The 21496-nt window shown below is 48.9% G+C and overlaps 1 protein-coding gene and 1 pseudogene across 1 annotated transcript; one reads left to right on the top strand and one right to left on the bottom strand.

The window, feature by feature from the left end:
* Nucleotides 1-347: 347 nt before the first annotated feature.
* On the top strand, nt 348-20421 carry LOC149277880 (rhophilin-1-like). Its single transcript, XM_089502602.1, has 17 exons — nt 348-416; nt 4567-4682; nt 10058-10186; nt 10775-10850; nt 11024-11101; nt 11674-11798; nt 12190-12356; nt 12592-12779; nt 13073-13229; nt 13820-13936; nt 14630-14824; nt 14911-14987; nt 15577-15723; nt 15966-16124; nt 16466-16665; nt 17903-18131; nt 20002-20421. The coding sequence occupies exons 1-17, from the start codon at nt 348-350 to the stop codon at nt 20419-20421; spliced, it is 2649 nt and encodes an 882-aa protein (XP_089358728.1).
* Nucleotides 4169-4288, bottom strand: LOC149277881 (U6atac minor spliceosomal RNA; annotated as a pseudogene).
* Nucleotides 20422-21496: the final 1075 nt, after the last annotated feature.

Genomic DNA, 21496 nt, shown 5'->3' with positions numbered 1-21496 from the left:
GTATTTTAGATCTACAAGCCATCTGACAGGTGTACGTGTGGGTGGGCCTGCCCACCTCAATACAGTCCACCTGTGGGCCCCCAGATCCGGGTCGTAGAGGGGCCCCAAGGATATCTTACTTACAGGATGCAAATCAGTCCTACAGGATACTACTACTATGTATATGTTGTGTGTATGTACGGTATATATATGTATATATATATGTGCGTGTGTGTATATTGTGTATATATATGTGTGCGTGTGTGTACGGTGTGTATATATATATATATATGTATATGTTGTGTGTTATATTTGTCACTAATTTCTCGCCCCCTGCAGACCTCCCGAGTCTCTTCTCGCTGAGGATGATGGAGCCGGTGAGTTCAGACGGTGATCCCTTCCCGCCGCGCCACGACACTGAAGGCAGCGTCCGCAAGGTGAGTGCGTTCCACCTGCTTCTCCTTTATAAATTGCTAGTCTGTTCGTTAGATTGCAAGCTCTTGGGAGCAGGGGACTCCTCTCCTTCTGTACCAGATGCCTTAGCGAGGCGGCCCCCAACAGAAAGTGCCTGAGAGGGGCGGCCCCCTGAAGGGCTTTCCATCACCCCGTGCAAGAGGGACCCCCCTGCGAGTTGGCAGTGGGTTTGTGGTTTCATCTCCCTGACCCCCCCCTGGGCCCTGTATAATGTATAGCTAATATGGGGAGATTTCTCACTGATTTATCTAGACAGGGCTGTGTCCCTGATTGAACTATACAAAATACAGGGCCGGCTCTGACCTCCCTGCAGCAGAAGTTGTCCCGGGGGAGAGGGTCACATGGTCACCCGTACCCCGCTGCGTATTCAGCTCGGGGGGATCGCTGCGGTTGTTTAAATGGACCGTCCGGCCATCGTATGCACTGTAATGCACGTTATAGCTGCCCGGTCCCTTTAAATTATTATGTGCTCTGCTTATAAATGTCATTGGGTGGAGGGATTCTGCAGAATCGCCCCAAAATGCATTTCCCCCCCCTTTCCCCACCCCCCCAACGAAATGCCCCACTGACGACGTGTCCGGCCAATCCCATCTCCCAGTGCGTGATACGCAGGGGTCTGTTTAAAGTCTTCCCTGCCACCGATTGGCTGTTTAAGCTGTCAATCAGTATCGGCTGCGTTGCTGCCCCTTTAATATTCAGTCTCCCCGGCGAGTGTATAGTTTATGAAAAGGTTTGGCCCTCACAGGCATCCGTTCCTGTAGAACACCTGTGTGGACTGTCCTGGGCTGTGAGGGGTTAACTGGGGCTTTAAAGTGGGTGCTATAAACCCTGCAAGGTATCGGCAATTGCCCCCAGCCCAGGACATAGGGGGGGGGCTTTAACGCGTTCCATTATTCCTTCCTCTCCTCTTATAAAGCAAAGAAGAAACAAATCCGCTTTAACAAATTATTTAATTAGGAGATCCCTTAAATAAATAAATAAACCCTCGCGCTTTATTACTTCCCGTTAATAAGGGCCAGAAATATCGTTCAGACGTCCCACGTCACACGGGAAGCAAGAGGTCAGTGTACTTTACTGAAACAGTAGTGGATACCTGGAATAGACTTTAAGTGGAAGACATTAAAAGTATCGAAGCAAAGCTTGGGATGCCCCTAAAGCGCTCCTAAAGAATTCATGGGTGAAACGGGCAGGTTAGACGGCCAATCGGTTCTGCTGTTACTGTTACGTCTCTGCCCAAACCCCCCCGGTGGAAGCCGCGTTTGGCATAGAGGTCGCGTCTGGCTCTTGTACGCGGTTAGCGTTGTGTGTTTTGTAGCCGATCCCCTGCGCTGGGGTGGGAATCACATTTAGGGCCGGATACGGTGACAGAAATACTGTTCTGTTTGTTGCTGGTTGATATCTGTGGGATGCCGGTTATCAGCACTTTGTGCTTCCCGTGTAAGATTACAATATACAAAACACCACCATCATCATCATCATCATTACATCATCATCACCATCATCATTACATCATCATTACATAATCACCATCATCATCATTACATCATCATCATCATCATTACATCATCACCATCATCATTATTACATTATCACCATCATCATCATCATTACATCATCATCAGTAACCTCTATAGCGCCAAATTGCTGTACAAGAGAGGAGAGTGGCGAACCACCCTCACTGTATTACCCTCTACCACTTCTGCTGGGAGGCTGTTCCACTTATCCACCACCCCCTCAGTAAAGTATATCTTCCTTCCGTTCCATCTCAGTCTCTGATCCTCTGGTGTTGGATTCCGGTCTCTTGTTGTAACTTTTCTCCTCCTTTGAAATAAAATTCCCTCCTTTACCCCTTTATGTATTTAAATGTCTCTCCCCTCCCCCGTCTCTCTCTTCTCTCCCCCAAGGTATTATTTTAGGGAACGCTCAAATGTTTAGAGGCAGGTGTGTGCGGGACGGGGGGGGGGGGCAGAACTGTGAAAACCCGGAGGAGGTGATGATCAGGGGGCGGAATAATGTGGCACACGTTTGGCTCGGGTCAGCTTGGTCACTCGTATGCAGTCTCTCCATTCCTCGAGCCCCCTCCAAAGCTGCGGACCCCCTTTTCTCTTTGTTATTCTGCCGGCGGCCGCACCTGAGCCAGAGACTTCAGCGCAGAATGATGAACGGTTTGTTAGCGTTACTGGAATTCCACGGCTTCTAAAAATAGCCATGCGTCCGTGTAATTAGCTGTAAAGTGAATCGTGCCCTACGAGCGAACGGTCGGAGGGGGGGCCCCCACGTGCGCGGCCGCGCTGCCCGGGCTTTGCAGTAGATCTGGCTTGCTTTTTGCCGGTTTTAAGAGGCATAGAAATGGGGCAAATCCATGGATTCAGGGGATTTACGGTCGACCTATAGAAATGAGTATAAGATGCCGCAAAACTTTGAACGCAGGCAGTACGGTTTTAGGAGCCACAGCTGAGCTTTATGAGAGTCGTAATCCACAGCAGTAGCCCAGCGCCTGTAGCACCCGCCGGCACGCAGAGGGTTAAGCGTGCGAGGGTTTCCCTCACGGCCGAGGCTTTGATCTCCGCAGCTGACGCTCTTTTTCTGCCCGACTCATCCCGACGTGAGTAGGAGGACACCCTGGCCGCCCCAGCTGGCTCGCATCTCCCTTCCTGCGAGACGTGGGCCGCCCCGGAGCCTGGCACCGCCTGGGCCCTGCGATGGGACGGCGGCCAAATGGGATGAAATTGTGCCTCTAAAACTTTTTTCTTTTTTTTGTCCTGGGTTGATATTATAATTTTTGTGGCGTGTAGAGTCCTGCACCAGTGATTTCACTATGTTTGCATTGGTGATACTCAGTTCATGCTAAAACTTAAGCTCCTTCCTTCCTGCGCTGGGCGTCAGATACCTGCCGTGTCCAATGGGCGGTGATAGAGTCCGGATGCTTACTTTGTGTTTATTATTATTTTTATTATTTTAATATTTGATTATTATATAATTTTTCATTATTATTTTTATTATTTATTTTAATATTTGATTATTATATAAATTTTTATTATTATTTTATTATTATTATTATTTTTTATATATAGAAATATTTTTCCAGGCCTCCGACTCTCAGCAGGAATTCTGAAACCGCACGGAAAAAAATAAATAGTGAAATTTCCAGTTCCTGTTTATTGTTCCAGTTCAGTCATTGGATCGTAAGCTCATCGTTCAGCTCGGCGAGGTCTCTGTATAAATAAAGAGAGAGATAATTAAGAAGAAATATAATTTTTTTTCCGTGTTGCTGGTGGCGGCGGCTGTTACTAAAACAAACAAAAGACATCAACATCCACGAATTATTTTTAATTTTTTTTTAAATACCCTTTTTGGGTCAGATTTGTTTTATACAAACTCTTTTAATGTTCTTCAAAAACAAACAAAAATACTTATTTGTAACATTTCAAGGTCTTTTTTTTTTAGTAAATATAAATTGTTTTGCTGTATTTTATCCGGTTTTTTTTAATTATTATTATTATTATTTTTACAATTTTATTTGAAATGCTTGAATGGAGAAAAAACAACGTTAATTCTCTTTGGCTGCCCTCATTACCTTCACTCCTTCCAGATATGTGCCGTGAGAATCTGGGTTTATTTACCAACTTGTGGAGTTAAATACTCTTTACGGCAGGAGAAAGCCTGTTATTGCCCTCTACCACTTCTGCTGGGAGGCTGTTCTGTTTATCTACCATAAATAACATGTCAGTGTTCCAGATATGGACATACGCCTCACGCATGCGTTGTAAAGGTCACTAAGACCTATTCCACCATTGCCCCAGGGAGTCCTAACTGTCTCTCCTGCGTTTAACCCCTCGGTGGCTTCGCACTCCCGCAGCGTTTAGCATTCATTCATTCATTCGATCCTCCTAGGGCTGGTACTCCTCGTTTGGCTGTTGGTGTAATTATGATATAATAATTTAAATATAATATATAGAAGCTGAAGCATGGCAGATCCCGTAAATAACCTGTCCTTATACAGGCTGCCTGAACCAATCAGCAACTAACAATAGTGGGGGGGGGGGGGAAAGGTAAGGGGGAGGAATAACCCTGCCGGTCCCCTAACTGGCTGTTGTTTCTGTTGTATTGCAGGGATGCGACCCCTTTTCCCAGTCCCAGCGGAGTAAACTCCAGCACCGCCGGGCGCGGATCAACCAGCAAATCAACAAGGAGATCAGGATGAGGGCCGGAGCCGAAAACCTCTTCCGGTGAGTTCCGGCGCTGTTAAGTGCGCGCGAGGCTTTGACTGCTGAACGGTGCGTTCTTACACCAAGCACAGCCTCTTATTCGGCAACCGCGCTAATCCCGCAGATACCGTCACGAGTTCCACGGCCCCAGGGAATGGACGATGTGTTACTCAGAAGCCCTGCGCTCAAAGGGTTAAACCCCCCCCCCCCCAAAAAGTCAGGTTCTTGGAAGCGTTCTGTGAACGCCGCAGTCACCGGCCGCGCTGCCTAATCCTTCCTGAGAGGTTTATGTCGCAGCGGCCTTAATCCGCTTCCCCCGATAGGCGCTGGCAGAGGTGGGATTATCTGTATCTGATCCCCGTTCACTCAGAGAGACGCCGTCTGCGAGGTCTCGTGGTCACCGAGCGTAAAGACACCCATACTGCCTCCAGCATCTCCATAGGCTATCTCCAGGGTGCTTGTGTAGTAGCCCAATCTACTAGACACCCCCCCCCGACTCCTTATCATACTGCCTGCGGGAAACAGTAGAATGCCTCAGTGTTAATCACCCAGTGGGACTCTCTGACTAATGAAAGTCTATGGAGGAAAGGACTTCATTAGCATCGCCATAAAGCATCAGCTCAGTGTGGTGTTTGAGCCGGGAAAGTCACAAAAAATATCCCATGACCGACAGCAACGGCGGCTCCAGGTCTGCAGATAAAGGGAGTTTATTGGAACAAAATGAGATAAAACCAGGTTTTTGTCAGCGTCGACCTTCATGCGGGTTTAAAGCGGCTTCCTCTGCGCAGGACTTTCTGGGGGGGGGTTCTGTTCTGTTTGAAATGAAAGAAAAACAAAGCAGCAATAATGGCGGCTTGTGGGATGAACCGAGATGCCGTGACCCCCCCCCCCCACGCCAGAAAAAGGACCTGACAGCTGGAGGCCGAATTGGATAAATTCATTAACTTTCAGCATTTTCTACCGAGGGGAAAAAACCTGGCTTTGTTGATTTTGAATCTTAAAAGAAAACATGATCCAGCGACCCAACCCCCCCCCCCCCCCCCCGCGCCGCCTTCCTTGCTTCTGAGCTCGGCACAGCCCTCCATAGTTTTAATGGGGATCGGTGATCTCACCCAAGAGATCTGCCGCCCTGCCTAGGCCAGAATACACTACTGCTTGCAGTCTGTCATTAGCCGGCAGAATTCATTAGCGAAGATGCCATTTATCTCTTAAAAATAAAACGGCATTTATCTGAGGTGTAAGCTGCCGCCCTGCCGCTGCAGCTGCCTTCCTACGCTGTGGTCCTGCGGTTCTTGGCCACTGAGCAGCCTCTCTTGAAGAAGCACCGCGTTGCAGTAAAGAAGCGCTTGCTGCGCATGCGCGCTCTGAATGCCGAGAGTGTATACCGCGCGGAGGGGGAATGCCAAACACATAGCTGGGGGGTGGGGAAAGGGGGCAAATCTGCTGAATGTGACAACGCTGCTTTCATATGATAATTGCAGGCATAGAGATGAAAGCACCAGATACGGAAGCTGGATGGGCGCGCTCCGTGCTCTCTGCTGCGTGACCGCGTCCGCTCTGTCCCGTCATACGTGTTACATGCCACTAAAGAAAAGAGGCCATGATACCTATTGTATGTCTTTGGGGATTTTGGGTGACATCACGTGTGTTTCTGGGCTTTTAAAGCACCACGGTATATGTTGGATTCACAAACTAAAGCCACGCGCTGGAAGTTCCTACCTTTTCTAATGATCCGGAGAGTTTCGCTGCGTGGCGATACGGGTGCGTGCGCATGAACGCGCTTTAATGACGGAAACATATTTCTTTTCAGGACAGAGCCCCTTTTACAGAAGCGGCTCATGGTTTATATCTTGAAGGGGATAGATGGATGGATAATATCTGTTCTATAGCGCTGCGAAATAAAACAATCAAAATAATTACATTAACCAATCCTGGAAGGGGTTAAGTAACATTTAGAAGATATTTTCTTATTTTTTTATTATTATTATGTTAATTTAAAATGGTGACGTTTTCATTTTGAACTAGAGACTTAGGTGCACCCTGCAATCTTCTATAATATAATATAATATAACACTTGCACTTCCAGGGGATCCCCCACCATTGTGTTATTACGAGTATTACTGTTTTCAAAAATATTCTCCAGTTGTATTTTTTGCCCCATAATATTCTGTTTCCAGGCCGCTGCATATCAGCCGTTTGTATGATTCTCGCTCTGTTATCTGATCCCCGGTCTACTAAACACCCCGACTCCTTATCATATGAATGCCTCAGTCTTAATCACCCAGTCAGACACACTGACTAATGAAAGTCAATGGAGGAATGGACTTCGTTAGCATTGCCATAAAGCAGGGGCGTCCAAGTTTTTTCTGCAGTGGGCCACTTCATCAGAATTGTATGCGTGCGTGGGCCGCACTAATTTTTCACTGAGAGAAAATATGGCCTTTAATAAGATATGCAGATTAAAATAAAGTAAATGACACAAAACCTTTACTTTTCCTCTCACTGATTTCTGGGATTTCTGGGCCTACAAATTCAGGATTCTGGATAAGTAAAAATAAAATAGTTCTATTTATTTTAGGGATCCACTAAAATGAAAATTCTGGACCAAAACCGAAAATTCAGGGTTCACTTAGCCGAAACTGAAAGTGACCCCACACACTTTTAATAAAAGTAAGTTACACACCAAAATTGTACAAAAAATTCTATATTATGATTGTTAACAGCAATCTCAGGCATACCCAGATTCCAGCATGTACTGGTTGGCTGGGCATTGTATTTTTTGTCCAATTTTAGTGTGTAACCACGCTTTTATTAAAAGTAACACGCCACAATTGGACAAAAAAAATCAACAATATGACTTGGCATGGTAGGAGTGTGATTGCTAACAGCAAACACACTCTTTTTATACCCAGGCAACCAGTAAATGCTGTAACCTAGGCATGATGGGACTGTGATTGCTGTTAGCAATCACACTCCTATCATCCCAAATCAGCCAGTACATGCTGGTACAGGGTGGCTGTAAGTGCAGACCCCATACTGCTGGCAGCATCAATACACAAGGGGGCAGCTAGCCAGGTTTCAGCATATACTGGCTGACTTGGCATGATAGGAGTGGGATTGTTAACAGCAAACACAGTCCCATCATGCCTAGGTTCCAGCACTTACACATCCATGCTATCACACACACAAATTCATTCATTCACAGATTCATTCCCTCAATCAGGCATACTCATTCAAACACCCCACCCCCTTACCTGCACTACAGCTCTCTCAATGCCGCTCACAGACTTCAACAGGGGGCGTGGCCTCCCTCGTTCTCCCCACAGAGGAGGCAGGACTGGAGCAGAGAATAGCCCCTCCCACAAGTAAGCAGCAGGGCTCTTGTGATCCTGGCTGCCGATCTCATGCGGGCCGCATTTGGCCCGCGGGCCGCATGTTGGACGCCCCTGCCATAAAGCATCAGCTCAGTGTGGTGTTTGAGCCGGGAAATTCACCCAAAATATCACGACTGACAGCAACGGCGGCTCCAGGTCTGCAGATAAAGGGAGTTTATTGGAGGCCTGGGGGGTTATATTACTGTATACAGCTCTGGGGGTTATATTACTGTATACAGCGCTGGGGATTATATTACTGTATACAGCGCTGGGGGGGTTATATTACTGTATACAGCGCTGGGGGTTATATTACTGTATACAGCGCTGGGGGGTTATATTACTGTATACAGCGCTGGGGGGGTTATATTACTGTATACAGCGCTGGGGGTTATATTACTGTATACAGCGCTGGGGGTTATATTACTGTATACAGCGCTGGGGGTTATTATTACTGTATATACAGCGCTGGGGTTTATGGTCAGGGAGAATAATATTTCTATTTGTGAGACTCTTTAGCTTCTGCACACATTTGTTTTTAAGTTAAATAATAAAAACAAGAAAACCAGAAATACCCCCTCATCCAGCGGGTAGCCCCCTTTCCCATCTCCCCGGCCCTTTGCTTTGTGTACCCCCCGGGGTAATGTGTCACTTTGTATCTCTCCATGTGACACTTGCAGGGGCCGCTCATGGCTTTCTGCTGTCCGCGCAGATAAGGGACGCACAATGGAGCCGAGTCGTGACTCATTCCTCCCCGGCATCTCTGCGCATTATCTTCCCGCGGCCCTTTGTGTGGCAGAATTCGGCGGCGTGGAGCAGACAGAGAGGGGCTTTTTGTGGGTCTTGAATGGGTTTGCAACACAAAGGGCTCCGAATGCCTTCAAAGCAACAATGTGTCCTGCTGTGTGAAAGCGAGCGGATTCTTCTAAAGGAAAAAGACGCCTCCTCCTTATGGCCGATGCAACAACAACCTTCCTATTTATATCATATATATTGGTTTATATAGCGCCATCGTATTCTACAGCGCTGTACAAGCAGTGAATAGGGCGTACGTTGCTAATGGTGCAAAGAATGTTGCAGTTAATACATGATGAGTAATATAGCTTTGATACAATGTATCACATTCACTCACACACAAACACTTTCTCTCATTCTCACTCTCACACACTCATGCTCACACACACTCATTCTCACACATTCTTTCAAGCACACACACACACTTCCTCACACACTCTCATTCTCACACACTCCCTCACACTCTTTCTCACACATTCTCATTCTCACTCACACATACTCATTCTCACTCACACACACTCATTCTCACATCCACACACTCTCCCCATCTTTGAGACTTCATGCTTAATGCCTGGAGCTCCAATGTTTAAATCTTAAATTCTTCTTCTTGGCCAAACTGGTGTGTTGGTGGTAAGTAATGGTCGGTAATCCTGCTGTCCATGGAAGAAGACGATACAATCATCGCTGGCAATTATAGTCTTTATTCACTCACTTAGAAGACACGAGGGCCGCAGTCAGGATCCATGACCATGCTCCATTTATAATTAACCATTTGTTTCCAAGGGACGTGGGTAAACGAGATGCATTGCCCAATCTTCTTGGATTCTTCTTCTAAGGGCCACAGGCAGGGCCGGGTTCCTTAAAGCATTTTTAGGGTTAAATTAGTTATGACCTCTACTTATGGCGTCTTGGAGGAATTCACTAAGCTCAGTCTACTGGAGGGTGAAAACAAGGTCATCTCCCTGACTTCATTCTGTGTTATGAAGGGCCTGCCCTGTGATCTTCAGCCCTGTACAATGTATAAATGTGGATTTATAACATATGTATAGATTATGCTGTTTTGGAGGTACATTATATGCAGCGAATGGCCAATAGGGGGATGCGACGGGCGCTTGTAGATCTTATTTCTCCAAAAGTAAATTTTTCCCCCCAAACAATGTTTTGACCGGATTATTGAAACCACCGGTGGGGAGAGAAAATATTTATTAACTTGTTCATTTCTCATCCTAGCGCCACTACCAACCACAAAGTGAAGGAGACGGTCGCCCTGGAGCTGAGCTACGTGAACTCCAACCTTCAGCTCCTCAAGGAGGAACTCGCTGAGCTCAACAGCTCTGTGGAGATCTACCAGAACGACAGGTAGGGGACAGCTGCCCCCCGAGGGCGTGCGGCCCATCGAACGCGTTACGCGATGGAGTGGGTCTCGGGCCGTCGGCACAAGAGACTTCACGCCCGACCTTCTCAGTGCTTTGGGACTCGGTGACGCCTAAAACCGTCCCCAACCAAAGTCCACCCCGATATCTACTGACGGATCCTCTGAATTACAAACCACCCCGGCCCCGCACAGAAAGAGAAGGCTGTGAACATAAAAGCCAAAGGCCCTTTGACGACGTTAGGAATTCCCGTTGCCAGACTGGCTTCTGGAATTCTTACCGACCCGGGGCTGTTCACAGGGCTCAGGGGCATTTCTCCACCGTAGTGCGGCACGGTAACGCTCTCTACAGTGGTAATAATGCCGATATCTCCACATTCAGCCTGTAAAACACCAGATATGTAGAATTCGATGGCTGGTAGGAGCCGCTCGGCTCTTCTAGCGTCCCCGTTACGGTCTGTATCAGGACGTGGTATCGTAACCCCGAAGGTGCTGGATGTTCGGATGGAAGGGGCTCCGTCGGACACCAGCGTCGGCTCGAGGCGTCTGCTGACCGGATGATTGTCTTTTTTCAGCGGCATAATCAGCGTCCCGATGATACCCTTAGGATTGAAGGAGACGAAGGAGCTGGATGTCAGCGAGCAGCTGAAGGTGAGCTTTTCACACCTTTCTACCCATAACTCAATGGGGTAGATCTAGGGGCCGGTGTGGACACGGGGGGTTAACCAAGCGGCCTCAACGCGTTCTGTGTTGTTTTTACATTTGTGTACGTGGTGTATATGTACGCACTTCACGTGTTGCTGCTTCCGTTGTTTGCTGGACAGGATTTCATCAGCAGCCACTACGGAGAAGATCCTCACGTCTACGAAAAGGAGATCCGAGAATTCAGCCTCCTGCGCCAGGTGAGTGACCTTCCTGACTCGAGTAGCTCGGCACGCGCTCGCTCCTGTTTATTCTACTGATTCCGCAGAATGTTCACCGAGCTCGCCGTACAATATGAAGGTAGGTTCCCCCGTTAAGTACGTTGGTTTGTAGATCTCTGCGTTCTAAGTTAGAGCTCCTTGCAACTATTGGAAGCCACCTCAGGCATTCTAGTAGTCCAGCTTTCCACTAGAATGTGTGAGATGGAAGGCTGGCCCACTCGGTGTATGACATCACGGCTCGCTGACGGCAGAAGCATGGGGGGTAACCTATCCGGCAGCGTGTCGTCCGCCATCTATCGGGGAACACAATCCAGCGTCGAGGTGCCAAGTAGTTCTTCTCCAAGCAGGAGGAACCATGGGGGGGGGGGATGGCGGCGTCTGTAAGTTCCTTCCATTAGTGGTACTGCCCACCCTAGCTGAGACGGCTGTGTCTCATTGGCCCAGTAATAAGACAGGGATCTCGCCACCACCAACATGTCGGCGTGTATAAATGACACCTTCCCGCGTCTGTCTGGGTTCGGCGTTAATTCGGGTTTCTTTGCCGTCTCCAGGCTATGAGGACCCCGAGCCGCAGCGAGGCCGGACTCGAGCTTCTCATGGAGTATTACAATCAGCTGTACTTCTTGGATAACCGCTTCGTCCCACCCAACGGCAACCTGGGTGTCTACTTTCACTGGTCAGTGCAGCTCCGTTATGGTATGACGCGCGCGTGGATAGACGCTTCTCCGCCGAGTTAGTGACTTAACCTCCGTTTGCCGCTTGGCCCGTCCAGGTTTGGCTCATTGAGCCGCATGGAAGCCGAGCCAGACTTACCCATAAAGTAACGTAAAAAAGACCTGACGGGTATTAATGCAGATAATCATTAGGAAGAAAATACCAACGCCATCTGTTCCTGCTATGCCGTATACCCCAGGGGTCGGGGGGGGTGGATATGCTCACCCGACCACCAACCGGTAACCTGTAGTCTGCGCTGGTATAACGGGATGTCTCTGGTTGGCCGCACTGTGTCCGCTTGTGATGCCGGCAGGGATGGTTCCTGCCAGTGATTGCCCCCTCTGTCCCCGCAGGTACGATTCTCTCACCGGGGTCCCTTCCTGCCAGAGGGCCCTGGCCTTCGAGAAAGGCAGCGTGTTATTCAACATGGGAGCCCTGTACACCCAGATGGGGGCCAGAGAGGACCGGCTGTCGGTGGAAGGAGTGGAGACGGCCATCGAGGCGTTTCAGAAAGCTGCCGGTAAGTGTCTGCCTTTCACCATGTGTTTCTCAATGGCTGCGTGCAACTTCCTAGGTGTCCGTGCGGCCCTCGGGACCGGCCCCAGGGGCGCTAAGCCAACAGCAGCTAATGGGTCGCGTCTTCAAGGCCTTTTCCTGAGTTCAGAACCTGAAAAGCATTCTAGGACTTAGCTGGCTGAGCATGCTGGGATTTGGATCAGTCACAGTGCCCATCTTTCTCCCCCCCCCCCCCCCAGGGTGTTTTAACTACTTGAAAGAAAACTTCTCCAACGCGCCGAGCCTAGACATGAGCGCAGCCTCGCTGAGCATGCTGGTCCGGCTGATGGTCGCGCAGGTTCAGGAGTGCATCTTCGAAAAGTTTGCCCTGGAGAACACGCGGAGCGCGTTCCTGAGCGAGCTGCGGATGGCACAAGAAGCCGCGGTGGTAATCTTACTTATTTATTAACGCGAGAGCGTCAATGTCAGGGGCCAGATTCCAGCAAATGCCGAGACGCACAACCAAAGCACGAAGCGGCCCCGGCCCCCGGGGGGGCAGACACAGGGTGTTTGTATATAGAGGATATCCGGTGAAAACACAGGTATCCACCTGATCTCCTGTATGTACAGATCCGTCTCGCGGTTCCCCTGGGGGTCTTTGTGTCGCTCGGGGGGGTTATTTGTAGATCGTATGAACGAGAAGTGCGTCGGCCGTATGACGTGTACCTCTTCGGTCTCCAGGTGGAAGACGTGTACACGCTGGTGTACAGGACCATGACTCACCCTCCTGTTAAGGACTACGTCCCTTTCTCGTGGACCACCATGGTGCGAGTCAAAGCCGAGCACTTCAAAGCACTTTCGCACTTTCACGCGGCCAACGCGCTCTGTGACTTCACCAGTAAGTGGCCGCAGAGCTTGCAATCCAATCTAGTCCCCCTGGGGCTCGGGGGGTTCCTATAACTCCAGGCACTTGTGTCCAGGGCTATAATTGCACTTTATTGGAGACGGGCTACTTTTTGCACCAGTAGCCATGTAGGGTTTTGTGATGGTTTCCTTCTCTAGGGAGTACCCCGGTTCTAGATCCTTTCCAGGCTCTGAGAAGGTTAAGGGGTTTAGGGCGTGCTGGGTGTGATTCTCGCGGGTGGGAACGCGGTCCGGATTAATCGCCCGTCCCCGATAAAGACCCCGACCCAGGGCTGCAGCCCATCAATGAGCTCCATTCTTCGGTCCGTAATCCCCAGGAATGAGCAAATCCGAGTTTATTTCCTGAAATCCCCTTTTTACGGGTATTTTTTGATAGATGTTATGTAAGCGCCGGGAGGACCGGCCTCTGGGGGTTTGTCGAGTAACAATTTAAATTCTTTATTTTTAGTTTAGGAATTGAGTTAAAAACACGTATAATCATCACACGCTATTCCGGGGCTTTATATATTTACTCCTTTTTCCCGCGTGATGCTTTGCTGTGTAACCGCCTTATTCTTCCCCCAGCTGTGGAGTCGGAAATGAGCGAACACGAGAAAGCCTTTCTTCAGTTCCACGTGACGGCTCCGGAGGGTCCGTCTGTCCCGTTTTTATTGCAAGACCTTGAGGAACGGCGGAAACTAGGTGATGCTTCCATCCGCGCTCTGCGGCCATCTCTCCGAATTGCTTTTCATTATCATGACCTGATCGTTTGGTAGAGGTTTTTTTTACCGCGTTCGGCCTTAAAGGGACGGTTTGATGTCCCTGAACCCCCTCTATAGAAGAATGCATATTAAAGTCGTAACCTTAACCCTCTGAGTACAAAAATGAAAGGAGAAATGATTAAAATGACCAACCAGAAACATGAGTGGCACGGAGTCTCGAATTATCAAAGCTGGGAACCAGCGCCACCTTGTGGCATCCCTTGGCGTTGCGGCTAGAAGCGGCTGCGAGGGTTTGGAGCATCGCCGCGGGTTTGCTGATCACAGGAAAGCCGTAGCCAGTGTGAATCTAAAAAATCTTTATTGCAGAAATGACTTGCGATTATGTGAAACGGCTCATTTATCGGGTTCACAATTCATCGTGCGTCTTTTAACTCCGAGAGGGGCTTATTCGTTGGTGTTAGATTCTGGTGCTTATAGGGTTAATACAGGCTACGGTGCCCATAGGGAATCTTATTCCCGGTCTGGATTCTCCTTTCAGACGGAGCTGGAGATCAGGTGATTGCTGAGAATAATCATGCGCGGCTATGTAAAGAATAAGTACGGGGTATTGCGCCCCTCTAACGGCAGGGGGCGCCGCGGCAGCTTGTTACCTGAACCTTTGGTGTCGCTGCAGGTAAGGCCCATTTGAAGAAGGCCGTTATGAAGCACGAGGAGGCGATGAGGATCCACGGCCTGTGCAAGATTCTGCGCAAGATGGACATTTTGCAGGAAGTCCTCTCCTCGGCTCACAAGAGGTCCCTGGGAAAATACTCGGACATCGACCACGAGGAGGACTTCTTCGAGACGGGGGACGCGCCGGACATCGAGCGTAAGAGCATTAGAGGTCCCCGTGGCACGTACGAGGATTCGGTTGTCGGCGCACACCTGTAATTCCGTTTCACGTTTCTCTTCCAGCAAAAACCGAGAAGAGACCGGAGATAAAAATGCCGCTTTTCTCGAAGCTGAAGGTGAAGGACGTTTTCCATCGCCTGGTGAGTTTGAGGGATCTTCGGGGGATTCCTCGGCGCCCTTGTTGGTCTCGTTTCACGAAATGTTTTGCGCTCGTCATCTGGGACCGAACCCATGTATTTCCGGAAAATTCTGCGCTATTTTCTGAGGCCCGTTTCCGGGTGATCCAGATGCTGTGCACTCTTATTATGCTCAGCCAGCCACTGAAATATAAGAGTTGGAGGTGTAGGGCAGCAGGCGCCGCTTTTGTCGCAGGGTGTCTTCTTTTGAGGACTTCTTGCTTGGATGTGGATGTTCTTACAGTGGGACACGTTTCGGCCCTCAGGGGCCCATCTGTCACAGGTCCGTTGGCATTAGAACTTTTTTCATAATTAGGATTTTATCGCGTTATTTGTTAACGGGATAACCGCTTCGGGAGGTGAAGGTAATTAAGAGTTTGGTTTCGACCCCTGGCTGCCCATTGAGAGTTGCCTTGAATGCAAGGGGTGGATTCCCTTTATGCCCCGCTATCCATCTGCTCATCCGCCTCCCAGTGCCTGTGGCTTCACCGCCATGAAGCTTTGAATGGGGGGTAACTGCACGGATTAATAACCAATCTTTGTTCCTCCCCAGGGCCCTCTGTCCGTCTTCTCCGCAAAACACAAGTGGCGCTCGGCGCAGAAGGTTCACCTGGAGAGGGGTGACGGAGGCTTTGGGTTCACCTTGCGGGGGGACTCTCCTGTCCTTATCGCCGCGGTGGTCCCTGGAGGCTGTGCCGCTGTACGTACCGCCGATCGTTCAGACGCCACCTGATAGAGGGTGGGGAAAAAGGAGAGAATGGCGGGCGTGAGGGAGGAAGGAGGCTGTCGGGATATTGGGAATAGGACAGAAGGGTTTGACGGCACGGAATGTGCAGAATTATTATGTTTATAGATTTTGTTTGTATATAGATATATCTGTAGCCGCACGGCGGCCCGCGGGGCTTCCTGCTGGTGACGTCCGGTAAACTCGGTGTGTTTCAGGTTGCCGGGGTGAAAGAAGGATCCTACATCGTCTCTGTGAACGGGGAGGACTGTCGCTGGTCGAAACACTCAGAAGTTGTCCAGATGCTTAAAAACATCAGCAAAGATGGCGCGGACATTGAAGTGGTGACTTTCGTCAGCCCCGACCCGCAGAGCACGGTAAACCTTTATCGATTGTTATCGTCGTGACGTATGGAAGGAGCGCGAGAGCGGCTGGACACCGAACCAAAGGGGTGTGAGAGTAACTCGGCGAGTGGGGGGCAGCAGTGCGTCCCGCTCGGGGGTATCTCAGATGTTAGCTCATTCCAATGATCTCTTTAACAGTCAGGATGGAGGACGTAATATTACAGCGGTGGTTTGTGGAGACGTAGTATTACGTCCTCCGTCCTTCAGAGGGACACTCCAGCCATCATATCAGAGCTTGTCCCTGACACTTTAAGCACTAAGCTCTGCCCGTGTGGGAAATTTCTCAGGGTTTCATGCGCGTCCGTCTCCTACAGGTGGTGGACAAGAAGGATTCTATGCTGACGTCTAGCGAGATCCTCAACGGTAACAAGGAGAACAACCGAAAATCCGCCCTCAGCGCCAAGTGTACCGGCACGCTATTAATCTGGAACAGGAAGAACAAGTCCCGTAAAAAGGACCCAAATAACGACGCATTCCAGCTGCCGTTCAGTGCCGTCCAGAACAGCGAGTCCTTGTACTGAGGGATGGGAAGTCCGCGTGGAAGGCAAAGCCCGCGAGTCTTGTCCGCCGACGTCCGCCGGGGGGGGGGGGGGCACCAAGCGATGCGGCATCCGGTGTAGAAATCGACCCTCGTGGAACTGGAGTAGGAGCCGTAAGCTTTAGGAAGCCTTAAGAGAGGCCTGCGGACCTCGTGGAGATCGGCGGTGGAATCGTCTCGACCGGATTGACCGGTGGAACTGATCTTCTGAGATGGAGCTGCCTGATTTCCCGTTTTGGGAGATTTTTGCTCGTTAATCGTTCCTGTATATAAATGTTACTAATTATTTATGTCTGTGTGTCGTTAGGAGCTCTGTGATAGGCTCGGTACCGTTGACCCGTATGCGCCATGTTTGCGTCCGACGTGGCGTCTTGGCTCCAACCCATGTTGGATATCGAGTGGTGAAATGTATCATTTCATTCTGTGTAATGTGACTAGTCGGGGCGGGGGAAGGGCAGACATCTCGACTAATCTGATTATTTTGGAAGGTAATCGGAGGCTTCGTGAATTCAGCTTGAAGTGGATGGATCCGGCCAGAACTTCACCCGGAACGTGTAGGAAATCAGGAAAAAATAAATACAAAAATAAAATGGTTCTTCGTGGTTCTTCATAGACTCTCATTGGTCAGGGGGGAGTCTGATGGTCACGGGGGAGTCTGATGGTCACGGGGGAGTCTGATGGACCTCCAACCCACCAGCCAAATCTGCTTTCAATGCAACTTAGTATGAGTTGGCAAATGCACCCAACCTGGCAGCCGACTAGAAGCAGGTGGAACCTCTCTGTATAAAATCCCCCCCCCGGGGAATTTAGAAGAATCAATTGGGTTAAGACAGCGAGGAAATGGTAGGGCTCAGTGGAGTAGATGGAATGATGTTTTACTTTACTGAGAGTAATAGATAAGTGGAACAGCCTCCCAGCAGAGGTGGTAGAGGGTAATACAGTGAGGGTATTAAACATGCATGGGATAGACATACGGCTCCTGAATCTAAGACGAGACCAACGACTGATTAAGGTTTGAGTCGTTACAGCTGTGGAATGGGGGCCGATCTGCCGGCGGGTTCTATGTTTCTGAGTCTGTCTCCCCCGAGTGCTGCACTCGCTCGGTTCTGTAAACGAGGTCCCGCTCTCTGTCTTCAAACTGAGGCGAGCTTTGGGTGGATGTAAGAAATGCTTTAGGTTGGGTAAATGCCCGATGTTAACCCCGTGTACCCAGGAGCAGCTCCTGCAGCATCCATTTGCACCGGCAGGTGGCGCTCTTGTCTCCGGATCGAGTCTTCTACCCTCTCTGCTCTGCACCCCTCACAGGATTCCTCGCTGGGGCCCAGGAGCCCCCGGAAAAGACCTCGTCTCCGTCATACAACGATGAGAAACATCCAATAATATCCCGGACACATAGTGAAATTATTTCTATAGCGGCACCATACTCCGCAGCGCTGTACAATGTGTGTTATTACTATTTATATATCACCGTCATACTCCGCAGCGCTGTACAATGTGTAAGCAGGACGTGGCAAGCAGTGCTTCGCGTTACAATTTAATTTAATAGAGGCGGGTAGCGTGTGAGTGACCTACCATGACCCGCCGCCCCGCCGCCACCTATCCCGGTTACTCAGTAACCTTAAAAACTGGATCGCTTTCCCACGTGTTTTATGCACTAAATAAACCCACGTGATGTACTTTTACAGAATAAAATAAGCAATATATTTATATAAATATATTAGAAACCGGTCTTTGTGCATTCTATGGGAGCAGTCATCTTAACTTCCTGCTCTCAAGATCTGCAAGATTATTCCTCCCCATCATTATATATCCCTTCAAACCGTTCATAACTCCAACCACAAACTTGGCTTGCGATGACGCCCCGTCCTTGGCACTTTAAATCCCTCTACATTTTATGCCCATGTAGTAGCCTATCGAGCCGCGTGCGGCACCTCGGGGTGCCGGGGGCCAGTTGGTTATTGCGCCGGACCAGGCTGCAGTGCTGTACCTTTATGTCCTCCACTAGAGGGCAGCCTTGATTCGTGAAATCGCACCCTGGATTAAATGTCCCTGAAATATATCATTATTATTATTATTTATTGTTTTATATAGCACCATCCTATTCTGTAGCGCTGTACAACGGGTAAACAGGACATAGCAAGTAGTAAATAACACTTTGGACGATAATCAACCATATTTGATAATTGCGGGTCAGAGGGCACATTTTTTTCTCATTATTTAGCCTTTGCTGTCATTTTCCAGTCCTCTTTAGTTGAAATAAATGGGGGGGGGGGACCCCCTGAATACGGCTTTTACTAAACAGACCCAATCGACCTTTATGGAAAAACGATTTTTTCCCCCCAAACAGCGGTTTTTGTTTTGTGAAATTCCATAAATCGACTTCACAAATTTAGGTGGCGCAAAACGTGGGGTGAAAAAAGAATCCCCTCACTTTATTGTCGCTGTTATGACTTTATTACTGCTATTACATTTCAGTCACATTCATTATTTTTATGCAGTCATTAAGATTTTTTTTTTATTCCTCCCCATTAAGTTATCTCTCGACCAATGTTAAGTTGCTGATTGTTGTTGATTGGTTGAGGCAGCCTTTGTAAGGATGGAGCGGAGGAAACGTCAGGATGGAAACAATGATAAGATAATGCTGGCTCTGCCACAGGCTGCCACCAACCTAAAACTAAATATCTCTAAAACAATGACATTGATTGACGAGATCCCATCTGAGGAAGAGACCGCTGAGGCTCCAAAGGTTTGATCTGATTCTGTGATTGGCCCAATAAATGGATTAAAGCCAAATTCCTCATACTGATGGCCAGCTGTACGTAGTTCTAATTCATTCTTTAATTATTCTGAAAGCTGTGATGGCTCCGTTTCCCCTTCTTTTTTGCATTCAGGCATTTTTTCCTCATTTGTTTATTTCACGCTTTGGTCACCTGATTCTCCCGCTGATTCATTGGGTAAATTTACCCCCCCCCATCCCCCCGTTTTTTTGCTGTTGTCCATGGAAGGGGGGGGTTTGATGATTCTTTAAAATCGTCATGAAAAGCAAGTATTTTAAAATACTGAATATTCAGCCGGAGAAGGGTTAATAGGGAGCCGTGAGCTGCAGTTCCGGTTAGCGGCTGTAGATGGCGGCGTTGGCGCGTGCGATAGGATCGGGACCCGCCGAGCTCCACGCGCAGCGCAGTGTATAGTAACATCGCTTCGCTGACAACATGTGCTTGGTCATCAGTTTTACAGGAGCTTCTGGAAGGCACGGCACGCTCTGGGTCTCAGGAACGAGGCTAACAAGCGCCTGTATCGGTCCAACCTCAGGGGCCGAACCGGCACGTCTTGGTCCAATCTCAGGGTCTGAACCGGCACGTCTCAGAGACAGAACTGGCGCGTCTTGGTCCAATCTCAGAGACAGAACCGGCGCATCTCAGAGACAGAACCGGCGCGTCTCAGAGACAGAACCGGCACGTCTTGGTCCAATCTCAGAGACAGAACCGGCACGTCTTGGTCCAATCTCAGAGACAGAACCGGCACGTCTTGGTCCAATCTCAGAGACAGAACCGGCGCATCTCAGAGACAGAACCGGCGCGTCTTGGTCCAATCTCAGGGTCTGAACCGGCACGTCTCAGAGACAGAACCGGCGCGTCTTGGTCCAATCTCAGAGACCCAATGAGCCGGTCCTGGTTCTGTGATGTTAATGTTATGACGATCGGGTGTCATCGTTTCCAGACGGTGGCCTGATTGAGACATCTGCCCCCTGGTATTTTTTGTCCCTAACAGTAAATTATATTTTATATATAAAAAATAAATACAAAATTATATAAAAAATAAATACCATCAAATATATCTAGAATAATGAATTTTGTTATAAAAATCCTCGCCAAACAATCTATTTTACTAAATAGAATCATATATTATAAAAATACCAAAAATCCTGTTCTGTTTTTATGCTGATTTTTCTTATTCTTTTACTTTCACGCTCATTCTTTTGTTATTTCTCCCGTAAACCATTTAGTTAATTAAACTTCTTTTCCTTACACCTGCCTGTGACAGGGCCAGGCTAGCTGGCTCATGTGTCATATGAAGTTTAGCCGGGTCACGGAGCACTTTTGTGTCCGGTTCTGTATACTGTGACCCGGTAATATATTATATTGTGTTTATTGTGTAACCGGCCCAGAGACTGATGTGGCTTCAGATCCAGCCTTCAAAGAGACGATCCTATAATCTGGCTGGGGCTCTTAATCAGCCAGCACAGCCCTGTCTGCCCAGCCGGCACCCGCACTACAGGGGGGATAACACAGGTGGGGGAACCCATTGTATTCTGTAATCCCCTCACCTGATACATCCCCTGTATACTGATGGGATTTGTGAGGGGATGTGGCTGATGGGATGTGGCTGATGGGATTGGGGGTTGGGTTCGGTACACATTGCATTGAGATTGTATAAAGTTCTGTGTGTTTGTAATAAAGAGTTCTTCTTGGTTTACTACGAATGGTGGTCTGGATGATCCGTGGATAGCTGAGTGCGATCCGTATGAGGGACTGACTGGTGATTCCTCAGCCCTCAAACAGGGGGACCCAGCCTTGGGTACGGTGACCCTGTAACACTGCCCCAAGGAGAGGGTGTGTGGGGGGGGGGTAACATTCTCTCTCTTGCCTCTGTCTGCCTGTGTTCGGGGTAATTTAATCAGAATGTGGTCTTTTAGAATGGAATAATAATAAAAGGGTTAATTTCACGCTCACTCTATTCATTCGCATCCAACTTTCTTAAAATTCCCTCTTTATGCCTGCTCCTTATTCCTCAATTCATCCAATGG

The sequence above is a fragment of the Sceloporus occidentalis genome, unplaced genomic scaffold (genome assembly GCF_023333645.1).
Source record: "Sceloporus occidentalis isolate IW3139 unplaced genomic scaffold, rSceOcc1.0.p SCAF_206, whole genome shotgun sequence".
In the NCBI taxonomy this organism is placed as follows: domain Eukaryota; kingdom Metazoa; phylum Chordata; class Lepidosauria; order Squamata; family Phrynosomatidae; genus Sceloporus; species Sceloporus occidentalis.
This window is presented reverse-complemented; position numbering and strand designations above follow the sequence as displayed.